Genomic DNA, 21,710 nt, shown 5'->3' with positions numbered 1-21,710 from the left:
AGAGCTGTACTTGGAAGTCCTATTGATAGTGAAAGGATGGATGGTCACGCATACCCACTACCTCTCCATTCACACAGAACACCCCCATTTTCAGGACCGCTGAAGATGAAGGTACTTTATGTGAACAACCCTCTACGACTTGGTTTATAGTACGACATGTCGGAAGACTGCGCTGGTGGGGAAGGGGGACCGAGCTGGAGCTCAATAGGAATCCCATCATTCGCATGACTATAACCGATGCTCTTCTGATCTGCTATCAGAAAGTCCTAATACTGTATGGGCTGGAGCAACGTGGGCATAGCCTGAGAAAGTATCCAGTGAATACAGCCAAAGAGTGACATTAAGCACAATACAGCTTTTTATTTAGATGCTTAAATGAATACAAAGGGAAAGAAAGATCACAAAATACTACAACAGTGTGCCAAATATTAGATGGAATAAATGAACATCACTAGGTGGGCAACTAAATATACTAATAACGAAAATACGGCATTGTGTTCTCTTTCGTTTGATACTTTAAACACAATACATATTATACAGACCTCTACCTTTAGAAAGGTATCAGAATATGTCGACTAGCAAACCCTTTTTTTTTTTTTTTTTATATAATTTTCCTTGCAATGGACCTCCCTAGTTCAAAGCGTGCCTGCCACTTACAAACAGAAACGGCCATTGTGTGGGGTGAACCAGCACTCTGCCTAGCCCATCAATGGAAGCCATCATCACAGAGACACTGCTTGCCAAGGAAAGGGATAGGCTTCCCAGATGTTAACGCCACCGAATGGTCGCCTCGGCAGTACGCTAGCACCACAGACGCTTTAATATATAGTTAGTTAGTTACCTCTCTTCCAGGATACCAGGTTTTCCATCAGCTCAATGTCCAAAGTTTGGGGCAGCAAAGTATCTATTACAATAGTCCAGATATATGTTATATGACCGACTCCATTTTCAGATTGTACAGATTATGTGCAAAAACCCAAGTTCAACAAAATTTATAAGTTTGTGTTTTTTTTTCATATTTTTGCTTTTTTCTGTTTAACTATGCAGTTTCAAGCCTTTCGCTAAGTAAACTAGATACAGCGTTAATTACACAGCAGGCCATCACTAAATAAAATTAAAAAAAATCTATAGTGGGTACACAAGAACAATCTCATAAGTCACTTTGAAGAAGTCTAAAATACTGTACAAATATACATTTTAACTATTCAGAATGAATACATGACTGGGAGGGTGAAAAAAAATAAAAATAAAATAGTATTCCAAAAGTATCTGTACACAGTGAGCCAGAAAATTCTGAATAACCTGCAGAGGGCATCTTGTAGTTCAGGGGATGGAAACCTTGCGCTCATTGAGGTTTGCGGGGTTCCTCTGCATCTTTTATTTAATTTTTTTGGTGTTTTTTTTTTTAGTTTTTACTTTTTTGTAAGGAAAAAAAATAGAAAAATAACATGATGAGATATCATGAGAAACTCAAAAAGGAAAAAAAAAGGGGGGGGGGGTAAAAAAAACATCTGTGCATTTTGTATCATCCAATGTTGCTCATCACATCGGTATGTGCCACACGCAGGCGTATAGGGCGAGCCATTGAAAAGGCTGGATATCCAGCGTCTGACGTAGTCACCGAGCAAGTGACAGTTTGATGGGGGTAGCTTAGCAGTCCTGTTGTAATGAAAATATCAGCTACGAGGATGTACATACAAGTGGTATCTAAAAAGTTTAACCTATACTTGTTGGCTACCGAGTCCTACTTCTGGTAGACTGTTGTGCATTTTGTCTGTAACAGTCTTAAAATGATCGCCGCCTTCTCGGTCATTTGTGCTAGTCTGCAACTCCATAGACTGCTCAGACAAATTTTCCTCTTTCGCTGACACATTAGAGAGGGACTTGTCTTTACACCAGAATTCTTCAGCTTTGTCATGAGAATTTGTTTTGCATTTGTCGTCCTCCTCATCGCTCTCGACTATGTGACATTTCTCAGTCTTTTGGCCATTTTCAGCATCTTTACTGTGGTTGGAATCATTCACTTGAGTTTCCTGCCTCACCTCCAGATTGCTGTCCTCCAAGCCTAACTCTGGCTGCGACGGCGCAAGTTCACTGTCGGAGCGCATGACCTTGTCCTTCGGCACAGGCTGAGGCATCACCTCTTCCTCACTGTCAGAGCTGTCCAGAATGATTTCACTAGAATGATCGTTTGCCTTTGATCGAGCGAGTGCATTTTGGTTTTCTAGCAATTCCACGGGCTGCTCTGAAAGACTGGTGTTCTGTTCTGAAGTCATAGCTTTCACATCCTTCTCAGGAGTTTGCTCAATGACACTTTCGTTCGAGTCCTCGGCGGCATTTTCTGAGTTATCTGACGAACTAGACTCATTTAATTTTTTCTTGTCTACCGTTTTACTTGCATTAGGAGCAGACTGACTTTCATCAATGTTCTCAAACTTCCACTCGTCGCCAAAATCCATTTCATGCTTGACTTTATTCAGCTCCCTCATGTTGAAGCCAAGCAAGACACTAAGTTGGTATCGCTCACAATCTCGAGTGCACTTTTTCCTTTTGTTGCTGAAATGCGACGCTATATCATTCTTCCATAACCACAAATTGGCTGCCAACTTTTCAATTTCTCTCCTGCTAGCATAGGGCTGCATGTTGAAGTATTTTGTAAGGAATGTCTTTCTGGCTTCATAGGAGTCATCTTCATGGCCTCTGGGGTCCAGAACCAAGACCACTGGCTCCTCAGGTTTATCATCTAAAATGATTGGGGCATCAGGGTCATCATCTGGCCTTCTTCTCTTGGCGAGCGCTAAATCAATATAGTCATTGGAACGTTTCATTGAAGGGATTGTTTGTGTAGGATTTATTTTAATGGTACCCATCTTGTCTTGACCGTTCTGAGTTTTGCCGACCCCTCTGCAATGTACGAGGTGCAGCGTAATAGTTGAAGCAGTCATGTTACTTGTGTACACTCCTAGGCAATGGATGCATTTGTAGGTGAGCTTTTTCTCAACCGGATGGACGGTTTGGATGACTTGATGTCTTTCCCTCAAATGATGGGCAAGAGCATCAGATATGGGACCTTTTAAGATCGAAAAACAGAGAGGACAAAGGGTTTTGCCTACATCTTTCTTGTATGGTACAGCGGTCTGTGGCACGTTTTTGACAGCTGGCTCCACCTTTTCTGGAGCCTTTACTTGGGATTTTGGAGGCGGAGGAGCAGCAGCAGGTGGTTGGTTCTGTGCATGGTAAGCTACAGATTCAGCTGGGGCATCACGCAAGTTGTAGGTGGTGACCAGTAAATGGATGTTTGTGTGGCTTCCTTGCTGTAACGTCAAGTCGAATGTCAAAGTGGAATCTGTTTTTGGTGCCATTTCTTCATCTGCATGAACCACTCTCATGTGGGCTGCCATTTTCTCAACATCATTGAAAGTCGATCGACAGTAAGGACAGGAGAGGCCATGGATCAGCATGTGATTTAGCAAAGTGTCAGTTGGCAAGTATCGGTTACAGTATAGACATTTGCTTGTGAAGTTATGTATTTTCATTATATAGTTAGCCACTGCTGGAACCTTTTCGGCCTTGTGCTCCTTTTCAAAATGAATGCTGTACACATTTTCTGGAAATAACTCGTTGCAAATTGTACATATCTTCCACTTTTGAGTGGAGGAAGAGGAGTTAGCAGCGGCCGCAGCAGCAGCTGCTGCAGCAGCTGTAGTGGGCTTTCCGCCAGGCTGAACCAGCCCTCGAGATGCAGCATGGGGTGGAGTCATGGAAGCTGGTTTAAGATGGCCACCTGAAAGGCTGGAGTTTCCAGACTGCAGAGAGTACCTTACAGGAGCTGGTGATCTTTGCTCATTACCAAGAGAGTAAGTTCTCATATTCCCACCAGGAAGCATCTGTTTCATGGACTGGGATTGCTGGGGAAGAGAAACAGGGGAATTACCGCCCATTCCTAATCTCATCTGCTGGCCTACAGGATACCCTGAAGACATTCCTTTCACCCCATAGTTATTCTGCTGCATGTGGACATTAGACATCATGTTAGAATTCATTGAATGCTTTGGTATTGAAAGTCTATTCACCATTTGTTGAGAAGGAAGAGTTCGGACATTTCCTGGGGGCATTGGACCCATTCTTTGTTGAATGCCCATGGGTTTTTTATCTTGTGGCTTTGGAGCTATCAGCATCAATGGCTTGGATCTAGGAACAACTACATTTGTATGTCCTATCATTGCCGTCACTTGGTACCCAATCCGCTCATGGTCTTCAATTACATGCTGGACTAAAGTTTCGTATGTCTTCGGCATAAACAGGCATCGCTTACAATGAATGCCACTCTCACTGTTTGGGTTTGCCCCTATAGGCACGGCACCATTCAGTGATTTGTCACCACCCTTGGCAACATACGGTGCTGCAACATGCTGGAAATGTTCCCTGTATATGTGTTTTCTCACCACTTCATAGAGAGGATCTCTGTAAGTGCACTTTTTGCAATAATAAACAGCTTGCTCCACGCTGTCGGCCTGCTTAGGTTTAAGGCTGTCAACCTTGTTCTTATCTTTAAAAGCACTGACCACCGGGCTTGGCTGAGGGTTGTTTGGTGCATGGAACACCTTAATGTGCATTTCCAAAGTCTTTCTGTCGCCATTGTAAGTACAGTATGGACAGTTTAGAAGGATCCTGTTCTCAAAGTCTTCGTTGTGGACGTTTCGAAAGTGACTTTTGTAAGCGGAGAAGAACTTTGAGGAAAACGGGCACTGGCTGCAGCAGAACTGTTTTGTTCTATAGTCCTGTAAGAAAGAAAAGTGTAATTCAGCAATATGGTACACAATTACAGTCTTCAGACAAATGCAGAGAATACTAAAACAGTATTGCCTAACAACTAAAAATATATAAAAATTAAAAGGGAATCTGTTGGTGTCCTAAGGGCAACATAACCCAGTTAGCAACACGCTGGCTCAGTGGTTAGCGCTGAGGAAATATTGTGAGCTCACTTGGAGACAGATGAAAATGTCTGTAAAGTGCAGCAGAATAAAAGTGAAAAGGGGGAAAAAAAATAAAAATTAAATTCCCTTAGCAAAACACTGGGTCACTTTCTTTAAATTGACCCAGCCGTTTTGTTAAAATCTTGTATTGAGCAGCTCCAGGTCATGCCGATGAGTTCTGAATATTCATGAGCTCTGGATTTTCTCCGCCCCCTGCTACTAATTCAGTTGGAAAGAATTGTCAATCAGTGGCAGAGGGCGGAGAAATCCAGAAGCTCATGAATATCAGAACTCATTGGCATATGCTGGACCTGTTAGACCCTAGCAGCATAAAACTGGTGACAGATTTCCTTTAATTTATTAGGGCTCATCCAAACCAATACAAGTTCTTGCAGTCAGTTCCTTCTGTTTCTTGCTTTTTAAAAAATACAAGAAACTGATCCCATCAAAACTACAGCTTCTAGAGTTTAAAGCGAACCTGTCACCATGATTTTGCGCACAGAGCTGGGGACATGGGCTGCTAGATGGCCACTAGCACATCTGCAGTACCCAGGTCCCACAGCTCTCCGCGCTTTTATTGTGTTAAAAAAACCTTTTGAGTGATATGCAAATTAGCTGATATGAGTCCTGTAGCCGGAGATGAGTCAAGCGTCAAGGAGCCCAGCACCGCCCCGCGTCCTCCGAATCTCCTCCTTGCCGGCTGACGTCACAGAGCTGGAGCGCCGAAATCTCGCGATGCGCGAGATTTCGGCGCTCCAGCTCTGTGACGTCAGCCGGCAAGGAGGAGATTCGGAGGACGCGGGGCGGTGCTGGGCTCCTTGACGCTTGACTCATCTCCGGCTACAGGACTCATATCAGCTAATTTGCATATCACTCTAAAGGTTTTTTTAACACAATAAAAGCGCGGAGAGCTGTGGGACCTGGGTACTGCAGATGTGCTAGTGGCCATCTAGCAGCCCATGTCCCCAGCTCTGTGCGCAAAATCATGGTGACAGGTTTCCTTTAAGCAGATTTATTACATCCACTAAACACGTTTCTGGTTCCTAAGTGCACACACATACCATTTACCAACTATAACAGTTGGGCATCAGGGGATGGATATAAACCACTATGCTCTTTCAGTGACAGCAAGCTGAGGACTTTGAATGGTAAACTGAACAAAAACAGTACAGGGATCGGCAACCTTCAGCACTCCAGCTGTGGTGAAACTGACCCCCAGCATGCATACTTGCTTGGCTGTCCTCAGAACTCCTATGCTGGGAGTTGTAGTTTCACCACAGCTGACGTGCAGGAGGTTGCCGACAGACCTGTATTATAAATGATAAAGCACAAAGGTGCTAGTGCTGACTTTTCTACAAGTTCTCTGATGGGAACTTAACACATGAAGGTACCTGATTTTTAGTGAGTGAGGGGTCCCACAGTCCTACATCATCCCATGATGTGTTTTTCACATAGAAGTCGTTGGGTTCGAACTGCTTGAATTCCTGCACATAATAATAAAAAAAAAAAAAAAAACAGCATGTAAGACAAGACCATGTTCACTGGAAAAACAAAAAATCTACATAAATTCAGTTGGACTATTCCATTTTTTAAGACGAGTTACATCACTTTAAATGTGCTCCATTGAGTTCTTATTCACTTTAATACCAATGAATATAGTTTTTGGCTTTCACTACCCAACTTACCAAGAAGCACTAGCAATGTTTTCCCCAAATAGTGCAGCACAGGCTCTAGTGTGCCTGGGGTATATCTATTAGCTGATGTAGCATTAATGGATTTGTCTGCCATCTTGATTCTTTTTTCCCCCTCTGATAAGGTTCCCTTAATGCAGACTACAATTTCCAATATGTCTCTGGTTTTGTGGAGACAGAGGAGGGTGTTCCATCACACTAAGGGCGGCCAGTTATAGATGGACAGAACTAACCTTCTCTAACTCACGCTGCAGAGTCTCAGTGTATTTCTATGTGATGGAGCTTCGGCCTGTGTTCCCTACCTTCTGTTTGTGATTTTTCCCAGTTAGCTCTTAAAATGAGGAGGAGAGCAGTGTGAAGCTGAATCTTATACACTACAGCTTCTACAGATAGTATAGGCATACAGTACGAGTCAGGGGGCATCATGAGTGAGCAGACAATCATTTTATGGGCTGACCCATTATATCATCCTGAGCAGCAATGTTATCTCCAGCAGCATCATTCATCTACCGGCATACAGAGAAACAAGAAAGGTGGCGATGGGTTGGGAAGGAAGGGGTCTGAAAGGATTTGATAGGTGATGATGTAATCCTGTAGTTCACAGGAAGTTAGCCAAACAGGGGAGACTACAGCCCTGTTCATACAGGAATGCATGAATTGGGAAGGGGAAGATCACATGACCAGGTATCCATAATGAAAGGGTTCAAAATGTATGGATCAGGGGTGTGGAATTCCTATTGCCCGACGCCCGGGACATGCAGTTCCGGGCGCCGGGCAAGTAGTTTGAACAGTTGTTTAGCCCTGTGCGGGCAAGTAGCAGGGACATGTCGGTTGGGCAGTAATAGGAGCGGTCATATGCTAGCCGCGAGCTGACCGCTCCTACATCTATGTCAGCCTGCCCCTGCATCGTGCATATGAGTACACTTCCTGCAGGCGGCCCCCGCTCCTCCCGGCTCCTGACAGCATTATGTCAGTGTTATCCAATACATTCCAGAACTGTAAGGGTTACATAGCATCATAAATCAGTATAATGCTATGTGACCCCAGTCAGCGCTTGCAGGTCAGGCCGGGAGCTGCGATGTGGACAGGCTCCGGGAGGAACGCTCATCTGCAGGGGTGTCAGAAATAAAGGTTGTGCTGTCTGTCTTCTGAGGCTCTGCCCCTGCCTGCAATCTGCACTGCACGTGGCACTTGATAAACTATAATGTCTCCCTGTTGCCCCCATACAGTATAACGTCTCCTTGTGCCCCCATACAGTATAACGTCACCTTGGGGCTGCCCTAGTGCCCCATACAGTATAACGTCACCAAGCGGCTGCCCCCGCACAGTATAACGTCACCCTGTGGCCCCCGCCCCTATACAATATAACGTCTCCCTGTGGCCCCCACCCCCATACAGTATAACGTCTCCCTGTGGCCCCCACCCCCATACAGTATAACATCTCCCTGTGGCCCCCCGCCCCCATACAGCATAACGTCTCCTTGTGGCCCCCGCCCCCATACAGTATAACATCGCCTTGTGGCCCCCGCCCCCATACAGTATTACGTTAGTATAAGTTCAGGACAAGTAGATAGTCATGAGGGACAAGTAGATTGAGCCCCCACTTTAGTCCTTCGACAAGTAGTTTTTTTTTTTTTTTTTTCACACCCCTGTGGATACACTTACGCTAGCATGAAACAATGCCATCTTACCACCAACGTTCAGGCAGTGAAATGTGCGGTCAGCTGTACTTCTCTTCTGACAAGTCTCAACCACATTCTAGTTCTTTAGAATATTGCACTTACTAAACCATTAGTTCTTTATAATATTACATGTTCTAACCCACTGGCTCTATACTGTTCAGTACTGTAGACACATGCATGCCTGGAGCTTCCACAAACCTTCCTTCCTGTAAGAAAAGCTCCATGCAGATAACCATGGGGCTAAAAAAAAAGTCAGCAAGATTATATCTGAGAGCATCCAGCACAATGACACTCACGTCTACATGGTCTTTGCAGTACTCCAGGCCAATATCTCCCAAGATCTTCTTTACCGTCTTCCTGGCTTTTCGTAGACTGCCCAGATTATTTACCGGTAGTTGGAACATTGTTACTTCCTGGAGGATGAGAAGAAAGAGATCACTGTAAAAAATGAAAGTCATAATCTAGTACATGCCAAACTCTTTCTAACAAAGCTAGAACCAGCCCTGTACCTCACATGGGTCCAGAGATCTCCACATTCATTGCTCTGCTAGATTTATCTTAAGCTGACAGCTCAAGGGGCATGTCCTGTATGCTGCAGCTCGTGGCACTTGAAGGACAGAGCCGAGCATGTGCTTCTATCTCGGTGAGCAGGACAAAGAAATTAGAAAAAGAGCAAACAGCAGGTGGCGCTGTACAGAGATTTCATTGAATAGCTCAGTAGCTATAATAATTTTAATTACATACAATTACAAAAGTATCTGGATACAGGCGCTGGTATGAAAACTATAGATTATTCGTGGGACAACCCCTTTAATACAAGCTGAAAATGCAGAAATTATACATTGATGTAAGATGGGTAACATCACCAGTAAATACTTCAAGGAATAAGATTGCACTCTGAGCTATTATTGAAATTTTACATTGGGATAGAAAGATGCATCAACTTAAAGGGAACCTGTCACCGGGATTTTGTGTATAGAGCTGAGGACATGGGTTGCTAGATAGCCGCTAGCACATCCGCAATACCCAGTCCCCATAGCTCTGTGTGCTTTTATTGTGTAAAAAAAAAACGATTTGATACATATGCAAATTAACCTGAGATGAGTCCTGTCCCTGACTCATCTCACATACAGGACTCATCTCAGGTTAATTTGCATATGTATCAAATCGTTTTTTTTACACAAAAGCACACAGAGCTATGGGAACTGGGTATTGCGGATGTCCTAGCGGCCATCTAGCAAACGATGTCCTCAGCTCTATACCCAAAATCCTGGTGACAGGTTCCCTTTAACTGTGGACACTTGTGGAAAAGATCAGACAGGTCCTGAGGATTACAATCACAATTACACTAAACTGAACTTTTAACCCATTAATGGCCAGGCCTGAAAGGGGTTGCCGGGGCTACAGATATTGATGACCTATCTTCAGAACAGGACACCTATATTTGTTTGGAGAGGGACCGACTCGCCATCACCCCCGCTGAACAGCTTCATGGCTAGCACGCTCAGGCGAGTGCTGCGCACAGATGTAGTTACCCTGCACCACTTCTACGGGGGAGACTGGGCAGGTCATCAATATCTGTAGCCCAGACAACTCCTGTAAAGAACAGAAAATATTTTTACATTTTTGCCTGATTTACAATATATTATTTTCTGTATCACTGACACAGGCTGCTGTCAGGACAACACTAGTCTGCCCTAATAGCAGGAGAATTGGACAGACAGTCCTGGGGTCCTTTCTAAGTCCTCAGGGCAGCCTTACTAGGAAACCTGCTGACCAGTAGTGGGGAGTCCCCTCTGATCATGCTGTAGTATGGACAGCGGTAATAAAATGGTTAACAGCTAGGATCGGAGCTTTATCCGACCCCGGCTATGAAGCAGGGGCCTGCGCCACAAACGCAAGCTGTTCTTAGTGTAGGAGTGCTCGTGAAGCCAGCAGCCTTCCTCTACTGCAGTGACGCCAAAGGACCTGTCAGCAGACGGAGGCCCTTCACTGCCCACCACCATGGTGCAAGTCTCTGTATCCCCTGACTAATTTACAACAGATGAACCATAGGCAAGTCTCTCCCCCCCCCCCCCCCTCAGAGTGTAAAATAAGGTAAAACATTGGACTACACATATAACAGGATGGGGGTTGAGGGAGTTAAATACTGGCTATAAAATTAAAGCATACATTCAGTTCTAGCACAGGACAATATGAGCAATACATGCATTTTCAAGATCATAGTATTAAACATTCTTGCTGTTATCCCACAGCACGGCCCTGCTCTGCGTTCTAGGCTGCCATCATCACTGTGGAAGCCGGTGCCTCCTGCTCTCAAGATTGTAGTCTAGTGGTCAGAGCAGGAGGTCAACTAAAAAGGGGATATGGTTAGGATAAGCCAATCATATTAGACTGGTGAGGGTCTGACAGTCCCCCCCAAGAGGGTTCCATTTCTCAGGCACTGGTGCGGGGTATTTCATCTGTCACTGCACAGGCTGCAACCAGGTTATAGCGCCTGAAAAGGGCGATTGTAAATGACGGGCAATGGTTAGAATTTTGCATTGGAGTTGTGGAGCTTTAAAGGGGGTTTTCTGGATAGGTTATCAGAACCTGATCGGTGGGGTACGACTCCTGGGACCCCTGCCGATCAGCCGTTTGATGAGGCACTGGTGCTCACTGTAGCGCCGCCACATTCTCAGATTTTTCCTTAGGCCATGTTGCGACATGCTCATTGGTCAACTGGCCTAGGCGCAGCTCAGCCCCATTGAACTGAATTGGGCTGAGCACGATACCAAGCATAGCCGTTATACTATGTACGGCGCTGAGCTTGGTAAGCTGACCCCCTCCAATCAGGTACTGATCACCTATCCTGAGGATGGGTCATCAGTATCAGAATCTTGGAAAACCCCTTTAAGCTGCGATTCTAAGCACAGGACCATATATATTACAGCACGGCTGGGGGATGTAACCATATCAGCATTTGCTCGAACACAGTCTGTCGCTACAACATAGGTCAATGGTGTTACATAAACTGCAGGCTACAGTTACTGTCTGCAAGGAACCAAGAGTATCTGTAGGGGGAGAACTTCAAGGAGCGAGGAGGATAAACATTTGAAGGGGTTTTGCCATCACATACAACAAACAATGGGGGCATATCGCAAGGATATGCCCCTATTGTCTGATGTGTGTGGGTCCCACCTCTGGGACCCACACCTACAACGAGAACAGATCGGGTAAATGAATGGAGGGCACACTCCGCAGCCTCCCTCCATTCATTCATTTTAATGAGGCCGCCGAAAATAACCAAGCACTGGTTCGGCTATTTCAGTCTGCCCCATAGAAATGAATGGGAGCAGGGGCCGCGCATGCGCGGTGCACTCCCATTCACTTGTATGGGAGCAGCGCTTGGTGGTGGATGAAGCCCGGGACACCCAGGGTCCTTCAGCCACCACTCTCCCTGGTCCGTTCTCCCAGAGGTGGGACCCGCACCTATCAGACAATGGGGGCATATCCTAGCGATACGCCCCCATTGTATGTGATAGGAATACCCCTTTAAGTGTACTAAGGGGGTCTTCTGAGATTCTGATTCTGGTGACACCCCCGCCGATTAGCCGTTTGAGGCAAGTGACTTCTTACAGCTTACTGTGTACAGTCTCTGCGCTTGGTATTGCAGCTCAGAACCATTCACTTGAATGGGACTGAGCTGCACCTAAGCCATGTGATGTCACTGGCCTAGGAAAAGGCCACAGTGCTCTTCAAACAGCTGATTGGCAGGGGTTCTGGAAGTGGGACCCCCACCAACCAGATATCCTCAAAATCTTAGACAATACCATTTTATCAAACCTAATTGTGGGACATGAGCTCTACCTCTTAAGTGAAACCAACCAGTGATCACAAACATGAGAAACAACTTAACCCTCAGACACCCCAGTCCTAAATGGGTTGGGTCGAGAAAGTGTCAAAGCCTAGCAAAACGGAGATAAACATTGAAAACTTTTCTAAGCACCAACTGCTCCTTCTGAAGTCCATAACAACTGAGTGCTACAGCCTTCTACAAGAGTCCAATCGTGAAGGTAAAGACCGAACTACCTTCATATGAATCGATATCATCCATCATGACCACCTCCAATAACAGGACGCAACCTACAAAGCATGGATAAATTGGAGCTCCATGAAGTCAACTGACCCATGCACCTAGGAAGTTGCTCCTTTCTGAGGTCTAGATCAACATATGCAATACCAAACTAGTTCCTGAGGTGGACAGTTAAAGAGGTTGTTTTATCTCAAGCATTGGTGGCATATATGTCTGAAAGGGACCCGCACCTCTCTCAAACAGTTCGGAGCCATTTTTGGAAGTCCCAGAGAAAATAAATGGAAAATTTTAATGAGCATGTGTGGCCACCACTCCATTGACGTCTATAGGGCAGACTGAAATTGCAGAGCGGTTTTGTGAGTCCCACTGAAATTAATGGAGGGTGGCCACGCACGCACGCACAATCCACTCCCCTTCACTTTAAGGGCTCTGTTTTAGAGGTAGGTGCAAATGCCAGAGGTGCTAGTGATATGCCACCAATGCCAGAGATGAAACAACCCCTTTAAAAGTACTCATTAGCACTCAACGCAGCAGATGTTTGGCACCTAATTGCTGTACGGGTACTGTCACATTTGAGTTTTTCTTTTCCGGCATAGAGTTCCGTCCTAGGGGCTCTATACCCGAAAAGAACTGATCAGTTTTACCCTAATGCATTCTGAATGGAGAGAAATCCGTTCATGATGCATCAGGATGTCTTCAGTTCAGTCTTTTTGCCTTTTCAGGCCACAGCATGCTACGGTTTTATCTCCGTCCAAAATTCCGGAACACTTGCCGAAATGCCGGACACAATGCATTTCAATGGGAAAAAGTACTAATGCCAGATCCGGCCCAGAGTGCTTTGGCAAAAAGGATCCGGCCTACGCTAGTTTGCTGTAGATTAAGTGGATACATTTATACATACAGTAAAAAAAAGTTTAAAAACATATCCAATTTTGTGGTTTTCTATCTTTTCAACGTATACATTTGACAGATTGTGTCAGTTTTTAAAAAATTTATATTTGTTCTTAAACCTTTGTGGTTTTATTTATTTCTTTTTATAAAGATTTGAAGTGTATCAAAGGAAGTAGGAGGGATTTGCTTTAAGACTTCTTCCCAGTAAAAACTGAAACATTTAACAGATGGAAACTTATTTCCATCCGTTTCGCATTCACTGCAATATATAGAAAAAAAGTTTTTATTACTTTTTTTGCAGGACAGAAATGCATGGTATGCTACACTATTCTGTCCTGCAAAAAAAAAAAAAAATTTAAAATTTACAAACGTACAGCAAAAGCGAGATGTTAACAGCCCCTAAGACAGGCAACACTGCGGGAAGCAGTAAAGTTGACTAAGGTTCCTAAGAGTCATGGAAAGCACTTTACACCGCTGATAAAAACTACACAGATTCCAATTGACAGTATTTTTAACACCCAAATAAATGCACATTCCTTCACGCTGCCATATCCTAATTCAGGTACTAGAAAAATGAAAGCCGTGCCAGGACGTTAACACTGTATGCACTATGGGACCTTCAAAGTTAAGGGGAGAGGGAGAGAAACCATTGACAGCAATGGAAACCAATCCATACCTCGGCCACTCACCAGGTAAAGTAAAGGTGCCCATACACATTCAAAAACGCCATTTCATTTGACAGCCATCACTCCCGACTCCCCCGTATACATGCATGCTCGGTTTGCCAGAGCCATAATCGTCAGTGGTCAGAGGGGAGTAGGCCGCTACCACTACCAGCAGCATGCCTGATCCTTCCTTCCCAATATCATCTGCTGGGGGAGAGTTGAGAGCCCCCCATACACATAAGATAGTTGGCTGAGGCGTTTATTTTTTTCTCATCGAGTCCTAGGTTTATTAACCCTTGTGGTCCAGATCAGTAGGTTACACATTACTTAGCTCAAGCTACTTTCACACTAGCGTTTATATTTTCCGGTACTGAGATCCGTCATAGGGTGACATTCATTATCAATGGGGACAAAACTGAACAGAAAAGAATGATCCAAAATGCATTCCGTTCCGATATCCAAGAGCAAACGTTTTGGGATGCGGAGCAAGACGGATCAGTCCTGACACACAATGTAAGTCAATGGGGACGGATCCGTTTTCTCTGACACAATCGGACAACAGAAAACAGATCCGTCCCCCGTTGACTTTCAATGGAGTTCATGATGGATCTGTCTTGGCTATGTTAAAGACAATACAAACGGATCCGGATAACGGATGCAGACGGTTGAATTATCAGTAACTGATGCGTTTTTGTTGAACCCTGCCGGATCCAGCAAAAATGCTAATGTGAAAGTAGCCTAATATTGCAACTACATTGTGTTAACAGAAGCACAATGCTTTATCTTCAGATCTATAAGAATCACAAAATAAGCCCCCCCCCCCCCCCTCACCCAAAAAAGATTCCCACAAGGGTTTCCCATTACAATTACTCATAAGGGAGCCATTCAGACTCCCTAATGCATAACAGAGTGTGATGTTTGCCAGGCAGCAGCCCAAATACTGGACCTGCTTGGCCACAAAGGCTCCTTTCACACCTTATTTCTGCCCCCCGCTGGGCTCTCCGCTTGGGGTATACATTTAAATACCCAAAGGCAATTTTCAGATGTGTACCCCAACAGATGTGTTCACCGAGACAAAACACAAATAGTCTACCACGAAAAAAAGGTCAAAGTGGGCTACTTTTATACCCCCACTAGAAAACAACAGAGGGCAGAAATGAGCGGTGGGACGCGTTTTCCAGTAAGCAACACGTCTGCTCCAGAAATCACTGAAGAGTAAGGGTCATTGGTTTTTTGAGGTGAGATTTCAAAGTTACAAAAGGGGCAAGAAGGGAATGCTAAGAACTCTACAGCGATGACTTCCTTCATTGGTACCAAGGTGATAGTCGTGTCTGGAAAGCACCTAGGTATTTCCAATGAGTGGGGAGGGACAGGAAAAGTAACTGTGTGTGAACAGCAGGTGCCCAACCAGAACGCACCAGATGACCACCAAAAAGAGGACTCTTTGAAGAAGAAAACTCCAGCAGAACAGAACTGTAGCCCCTTCATTTTCCTCAGACAAACCCAACCAGTTTATTTCAATATTCAAGTTTAAGGTATATAACTGTATATATCGGGGATGAACAAGATGCCGCCCACGAGGCTGTTCTGCGGGTCTCCCAACCATAAGAACACACATTGTTCAGAAAGATAATGTGGGCAGCACGGTGGCTCAGTGGTTAGCACTGGTGCAGTGCAGCCAGAGGTCACGCTACATTTTTTCTATAAGAGTAAAAATACTCCTCTTACCATTTTTGAGGAGTATTTTTAGCCGATGAGGAGTACGAAAGTTACAGTAATTCAAATAGTTAATACGAAGGCCTACGTAACATTTAAGGGTTTGCTATTTATGCAGGGAAACCATTACTAGTATTCTAGAACTGTCGTCAATGCATAAATAGCAAATTTAGACAATTTTAAATTTAGCTGACATCATATACTCAACATAAGACCACTGCCACCTAAACAGTGCCACCAGTTTTTGCTGGTATAGACGCGTAGACTCCTTATTACAGTCATTCCTCCAACGCTTAAAGCTGGGGACACTGTTACATGAGAGCTTCCCCCTCTGCAGTGGTCTCAGATTGTAGTTAACTGCTTTTTGATAGAAAATGGACGTACTGCTATTTTAAACTATTAACTGCCTGAATAAGGTACGTTAAAAACAACTTTGTGTTCTTTTATAAAAAAAATAAATAAATCGGTTCTCCACCAAATCTGGCGATCAGGCTAGTAGTGTGAACTGGTGTATAAAGGATATTTATAAATACTTCACTCTGGTGTGAGTTGAGGAGGAAGTATTTATAAATATCCTTTATACACCAGTTCACACTACTAGCCTGATCGCCAGATTTGGTGGAGAACCGATTTTTTTTATAAAAGAACACAAAGTTGTTTTTAACGTACCTTATTCAGGCAGTTAATAGTGGTGTCAGATTGGATGCTAATGCTACGTAGTCTTAGGGTGGCACAGAGCTCTGCAGAGTCAGGTTGGCACAGTATGAGGCTATGTAGGCTTAGGGTAGCACAGGGCTCTGCAGGGTCAGGGTGGTAGGCTTAGGGCTCTTTCACACCTGCGTTCTTTTCTTCCGGCATAGAGTTCCGTCGTCGGGGCTCTATGCCGGAAGAATCCTGATCAGTTTTATCCTAATGCATTCTGAATGGAGAGAAATCCATTCAGGATACATCAGGATGTCTTCAGTTCCGGACCGGAACGTTTTTTGGCCGGAGAAAATACTGCAGCATGCTGCGCTTTTTGCTCCGGCCAAAAATCCTGAACACTTGCCGCAAGGCCAGATCCGGAATTAATGCCCATTGAAAGGCATTAATCTGGATCCGGCCTTAAGCTAAACGTCGTTTCGGCGCATTGCCGGATCCAACGTTTAGCTTTTTCTGAATGGTTACCATGGCTGCCGGGACGCTAAAGTCCTGGCAGCCATGGTAAAGTGTAGTGGGGAGCGGGGGAGCAGCATACTTACCGACGTCAGGGCGCCCCACGCGCATGGGTGACATGATCACATGGATCACATCATCCATGTGCATGGGGCGCTCGGACGTCATTCTGGAGCGCCCCGGGAGCCGCACGGACTGTAAGTATACTGCTCCCCCGCTCCCCACTACTACTATGGCAACCAGGAATTTAATAGCGTCCTCGCTGCCATAATAACACTGAACGCATTTTGAAGACGGATCCGTCTTCAAATGCTTTCAGTTCACTTGCGTTTTTCCGGATCCGGCGGGCACCTTCGGCAAATGGAGTGCACGACGGATCCGAAAACGCAAGTGTGAAAGAGCCCTTAGGGTAGCACAGTGTGACGTACTGTATGTAGTGCACATAGTGGGATGTAGTGTGATTGTGTATGGTTATACTATTATAGTGTACATAGTGTGATAATGTACTGTATATACTGTTAGTGTACATAGTGATACAGTATACGGTATATAGTGTGAGTGTCATGGACTATAGTGCACATTGTTTAATAGTGTACGGTATATAGTGGGACAGTGATGCTTTTCCTTGGTCACTACTGTCTGTGTGTGAACCTGACCCTAACGCTCATGCAGCCTCCTGTTCCACGGTGCTTGCCGCCTCCTCTCTTCTCCCCTGTTATCTCCAGGACTTGCATTGGCAATGAGAGTAGGGGTATCTGTAAGTCAGTCATGCTGTGACATCTGTGTATCAGCCAGGGGGCATGTGCTGGGCCCCGCACCGGGTACACAGGCACATCACAGTCTGCTGCACCTATAAGCTGCTCCTCCTTTATTTTTATGGCTAAGGGACAATAGAATGACCTGCCCTGAGGGTCTCCATCCCTTGTCCTCGCTGTCTTGCAGCTGGTGGTCAGACCCAAGTCTGAGGTTGGTGTTGCTTGCTGCTGGTCTCCTGTTGGCGTGTCTAGCGCTGAGACCCTCGCTGACTTCTATAAGCAGGAGTCTGAAGCGCTCAGCCACTTTTCCTTACTGCTAAGCGCGGTAGTGAAGACGGTCCCCTAGACCTTCTATTGAGGCTGTCTTCAGTACCGCACTCAGCAGGGAGGAGAGACGGCGCTCGGCTGCGCGCTGCAGACTCATCACTATAGGGAAAAACAAGGCGCTCAGATCCGGGACCCCCACTAAATTTCACTACACAGCAAGGCCACTTACCCCGCCAGTGAGGATCGTGCGCCTGCTTCCTTACTTCAGAGCGTTGTGGCATAAGCTCCGGCAGCCCACTCAAACTGACCAATCACTAAGCTCCTTACTATAAGGAGCTTTGTTATTGGTTGTTTCAAGCATCAGTGCGCTGCCCTTGCCGTTCACAGCGCTCACTGCGCTGATGAATGGCAGGGAAAAGTCTAAGGTGTATTGGTACGCCTTAGACTTTTTCCAGTGAGTAAAATGGCCTGAACAGGCGTCTATGACGCTTGTACAGGCGTTATTGCGACCTCTGCTTGCAGCGCTGGGGTCCTAGGTTCGAATGCAACCAAGGACAACATCTGCATGGAGTTTGTATGTTCTCTCCGTGTTTGCGTGGGTTTCCTCCAGGTACTCCGGTTTCCTCCCACCCTCCAAAGACATACTGATAAGGACCTTAGATTGTGAGCCCCATTGGGGACAGTTGGATACTAATGTCTGTAAAGCGCTGCAGAATATAGTAGCGCTATATAAGTGCATAAAATAAATAAATACAACCCAAGCCTTCTAAGAGTGCAGTAAGTGACTCCATTCTCTCTCCTGCACTGATCGTCAATAGAGCAAGACACCTCAGTTCTTAAAGGAAAGGGGTTGTCCACCTATGCTCAGGATAGGCCATCAGTAGCTGATCTGCGGGGGTCTGACAGTCCGCACCCCCTGTCGATCAGGTGTTGGGCAGTAGCTCTTGCGCCAGAAGCAGACTGCTCTTTCAACTGTATAATGGACGGAGCTGTCTGCTTCCAAGTGCTGGAGCTACTGCCGAACAGCTGATGAGTGGGTGTGCGAGGTGTCAGTCTTCCACAGATCAGCTACTGATGGCTTATCCTGAGGACTGGCAATCGCCTGATAAAAAGGTGGAAAGCCCCTTTAAAATTGACAACCTATCCTACTGAAGGCACCGCAGATGATTAGCTGTTTGAAGATGCAGCAGTACTCCAGGTAATGCCACAGCCTCCTCACAGCTTACCAAGCACATTGTACAGCGGCTGTGCTTGGTACTGTAGCTCGGGTCCACTCACTTGAATGGGACAAAGCTGCATATAGCTCATGTGACGGATGGCCTAGGAAGAGGGGGCAGATCATGACTATTTTCTCTTTAGCGCTCTTTGAATCCCTGTCGTACACCACTACCTCAGGGCCTTCACTAGGTACAGTGCAATTCAAGGGAACCTGTAACGGTAAAGAGAAGGAAGAGCTGAGAAGATTCATATATAGTTGTTATACTGAAAATATTCAGTATAAGGGCTCGGTCACACGAGCGTATTTTGTGTTCCGTATACAGGCGGTTTTCTGCATACGGTCCGTATACGGAACCATTCGTTTGAATGGGTCCGCAAAAGATGCGGACAACACAGAGTTGCTCCGTTCCATGGCCATTTTGCGGACAAGAAAAGGCATTTCAATAATAGGCCTCCTGTTCCGTTCCACAAACTGCGAAAGGCACACAGGCACCATCCGTGTTTTGCGGATTCGCAATTTGCGGACCGCAAAAAAACAACACGGTCGTGTGAACGAGCCCTAATGCCTATCTTATTCATTTATAACCGTGCATTGAAGTCAAGGAGGCAGTCCTATCAAGGACTGACAGTCTCCCTCTGTGCATACAGAGGTGGCTCTCCCTGCTCTATAATATGCAGCTGGCAGATTACACTGCATTTTCATGCTGACAGGTTCCCTTTAAACCCGAGTCTTTGAGGGAGATTTATCAAAACTGGTGCAAAGGAAAACTGGCTTGGTTGCCCATAGCAACCAATCAGATTCTAACTTTCATTTTACAAAGAAGCTCTGAAAAATGAAAGATGGAATCCGATTGTTAACACATTTCATCTCCTCTGCAGTGTCCAGCAGAGGACCAGGAGAACCCCAAGGCCACCTAAACACGTTGCGGAATATGTGCGGTTTATCAGCGTGGGAAAAACAGCAGAGTAGTACAGCACCAGCAAAGTGTATGAGATGACAGGATTTCCAAATGTGCAGTATGGTAATTATGTCTGCGGCTTTAGCTGCGGATTTCACCCTTTTCCAATGAAGGGCACAAATGTTGCAAAAACACAAAGCCGCATGGAAATGTGTGTATATTATGTGTGCTCAGCCGCATTCATGTACAGGCTTGCACACGGTACCACACATACATCTGCACTATTTATCGCGGTTTTAGTGCAGATTTTCCACAGATCTCACCCTTCAATTGAAAAAAGTGAAACCCGCACAAACAATTGACATGCTGCAGATTTAAAAAAACCGCACAGCAGATAAATTTCTGCATCTAAGGAAAAAAATAAGAAAACTGTACTAAGCGGGGACACACACACACAGACGTGCGTTATCCGCACCGCGTGAAGCCACTCTAATCCTTTAGGTGGGATTTCCAGAAGCCAACCATCTCCGTGAGACAATTTATGGCAAAACCTGTCAAAAACAAAACAAAAACAAAAAACCGGTTGCGCGACTTTTCTGTGACATACGTCGCCGTGTAGCCATAGCCTAAGTTTCCCTGCAGCCCTTGGGAGACGTACAATCTGACAGCGTGGCCTCTGGACCAGAAAAGCTTGTGCACCCCCTGCTGTGCAGCATCAGGAGGCCGAGGCGTGTCTGCAACCACATATGACACATTGGCTGGTACCTGATACATGGATCTCAGAAGCTGAAATGGTACAGATCAGTTTTGTCCCTATTCATTGTCAATGGGGACAAAACTGATCAGGGAGCATCGGTTCAGATGTGTTTAGAGCTGGCATCTTTGGCTAAAATTGATTTTCATACCGGATCTGGTTTGTTGGGTTTTGATTTAATACTACCAGATCTGCTGAAACGGATCCATCAGGATGTATTAAATGGGATGACTGATCTCAAAACCTGAATTAAAGACGCAGATGTAAAAGTAGCCGTAGTCAGGAACAGCAGCATTCATCATCCCCCATGACAGCAGTAGACCCAAAGTGTGGCGGCGCATGCACAGTCGGCATCTGCACTGTCCATGAAGCAGCACCAGAGCCCCTGCACTTAAAAGGGGTTGTCCGGGATTGGGGACTTTGGTTGAATTGTTTTACAAGGACATAAATATCTCCTACATGACTGTCCTACCTTTCCCATACTTTTCTGATGCCCCGTATTCATTACACAAATTCTCAGCCGGAAGTGAGTCTTTTCTCACATTCAATGACGTACCTGGTCCCTTCTGTAGAGCGAAGCCGCTTCTTCCGCTTCGCAGGGAGCCCGGTGACGTCACCATCAGCCGCAGGCATTATGCAGAGCGCTCGGCAACAGATCGCACTAAGCCACGCCCCTCCAGTCCGGTGACGTCACCGGGCAGCGCGTGTTGTTCACAATGAAGGAGGCAAGGGAACTATGCTAATTAGCATAGTAAACGCCTCCAATGCAGGCAAATGGGGCGGCAGGCTGGAGATAGAAGCAATACTCTGAGGACTGAGCCAGGAGGAGTTTAGGGGCGTTACTAAGGGAGGGGGGGGGGGGGGGGGAGAAATGTGCGGCAGGAGGCTGAATATGATTCATGGGGGGCAGATGCATGGAGGACATGGCGATGTGCAGCTGGAGGCGGGATAACAATGCGGGGGCGG

The 21,710-nt window shown here is 45.6% G+C and overlaps 1 protein-coding gene across 3 annotated transcripts in view; it reads right to left on the bottom strand.

Annotated features, from left to right (window-relative positions):
- Window positions 1-340: 340 nt before the first annotated feature.
- Window positions 341-21,710, bottom strand: part of LOC121003043 (activity dependent neuroprotector homeobox) — a 35,356-nt gene continuing 13,986 nt past the window's right edge. For all 3 annotated transcript variants that reach the window (XM_040434591.1, XM_040434589.1, XM_040434588.1), the window contains 3 exons: window positions 8,646-8,762; window positions 6,368-6,460; window positions 341-4,781 (listed from right to left, as the gene is read on the bottom strand). In XM_040434591.1, coding sequence (XP_040290525.1) covers window positions 1,722-4,781; window positions 6,368-6,460; window positions 8,646-8,753 — 3,261 coding nt within the window. In that variant the 5' untranslated portion in view covers window positions 8,754-8,762 and the 3' untranslated portion in view covers window positions 341-1,721. The remainder of the gene's footprint in view (window positions 4,782-6,367; window positions 6,461-8,645; window positions 8,763-21,710) is intronic.

This window comes from Bufo bufo, chromosome 6 (assembly GCF_905171765.1).
Source record: "Bufo bufo chromosome 6, aBufBuf1.1, whole genome shotgun sequence".
NCBI classification, from domain to species: domain Eukaryota; kingdom Metazoa; phylum Chordata; class Amphibia; order Anura; family Bufonidae; genus Bufo; species Bufo bufo.
Note: the sequence above shows the minus strand (reverse complement) of the source record. Positions and strands in the feature narration are given on the sequence as shown.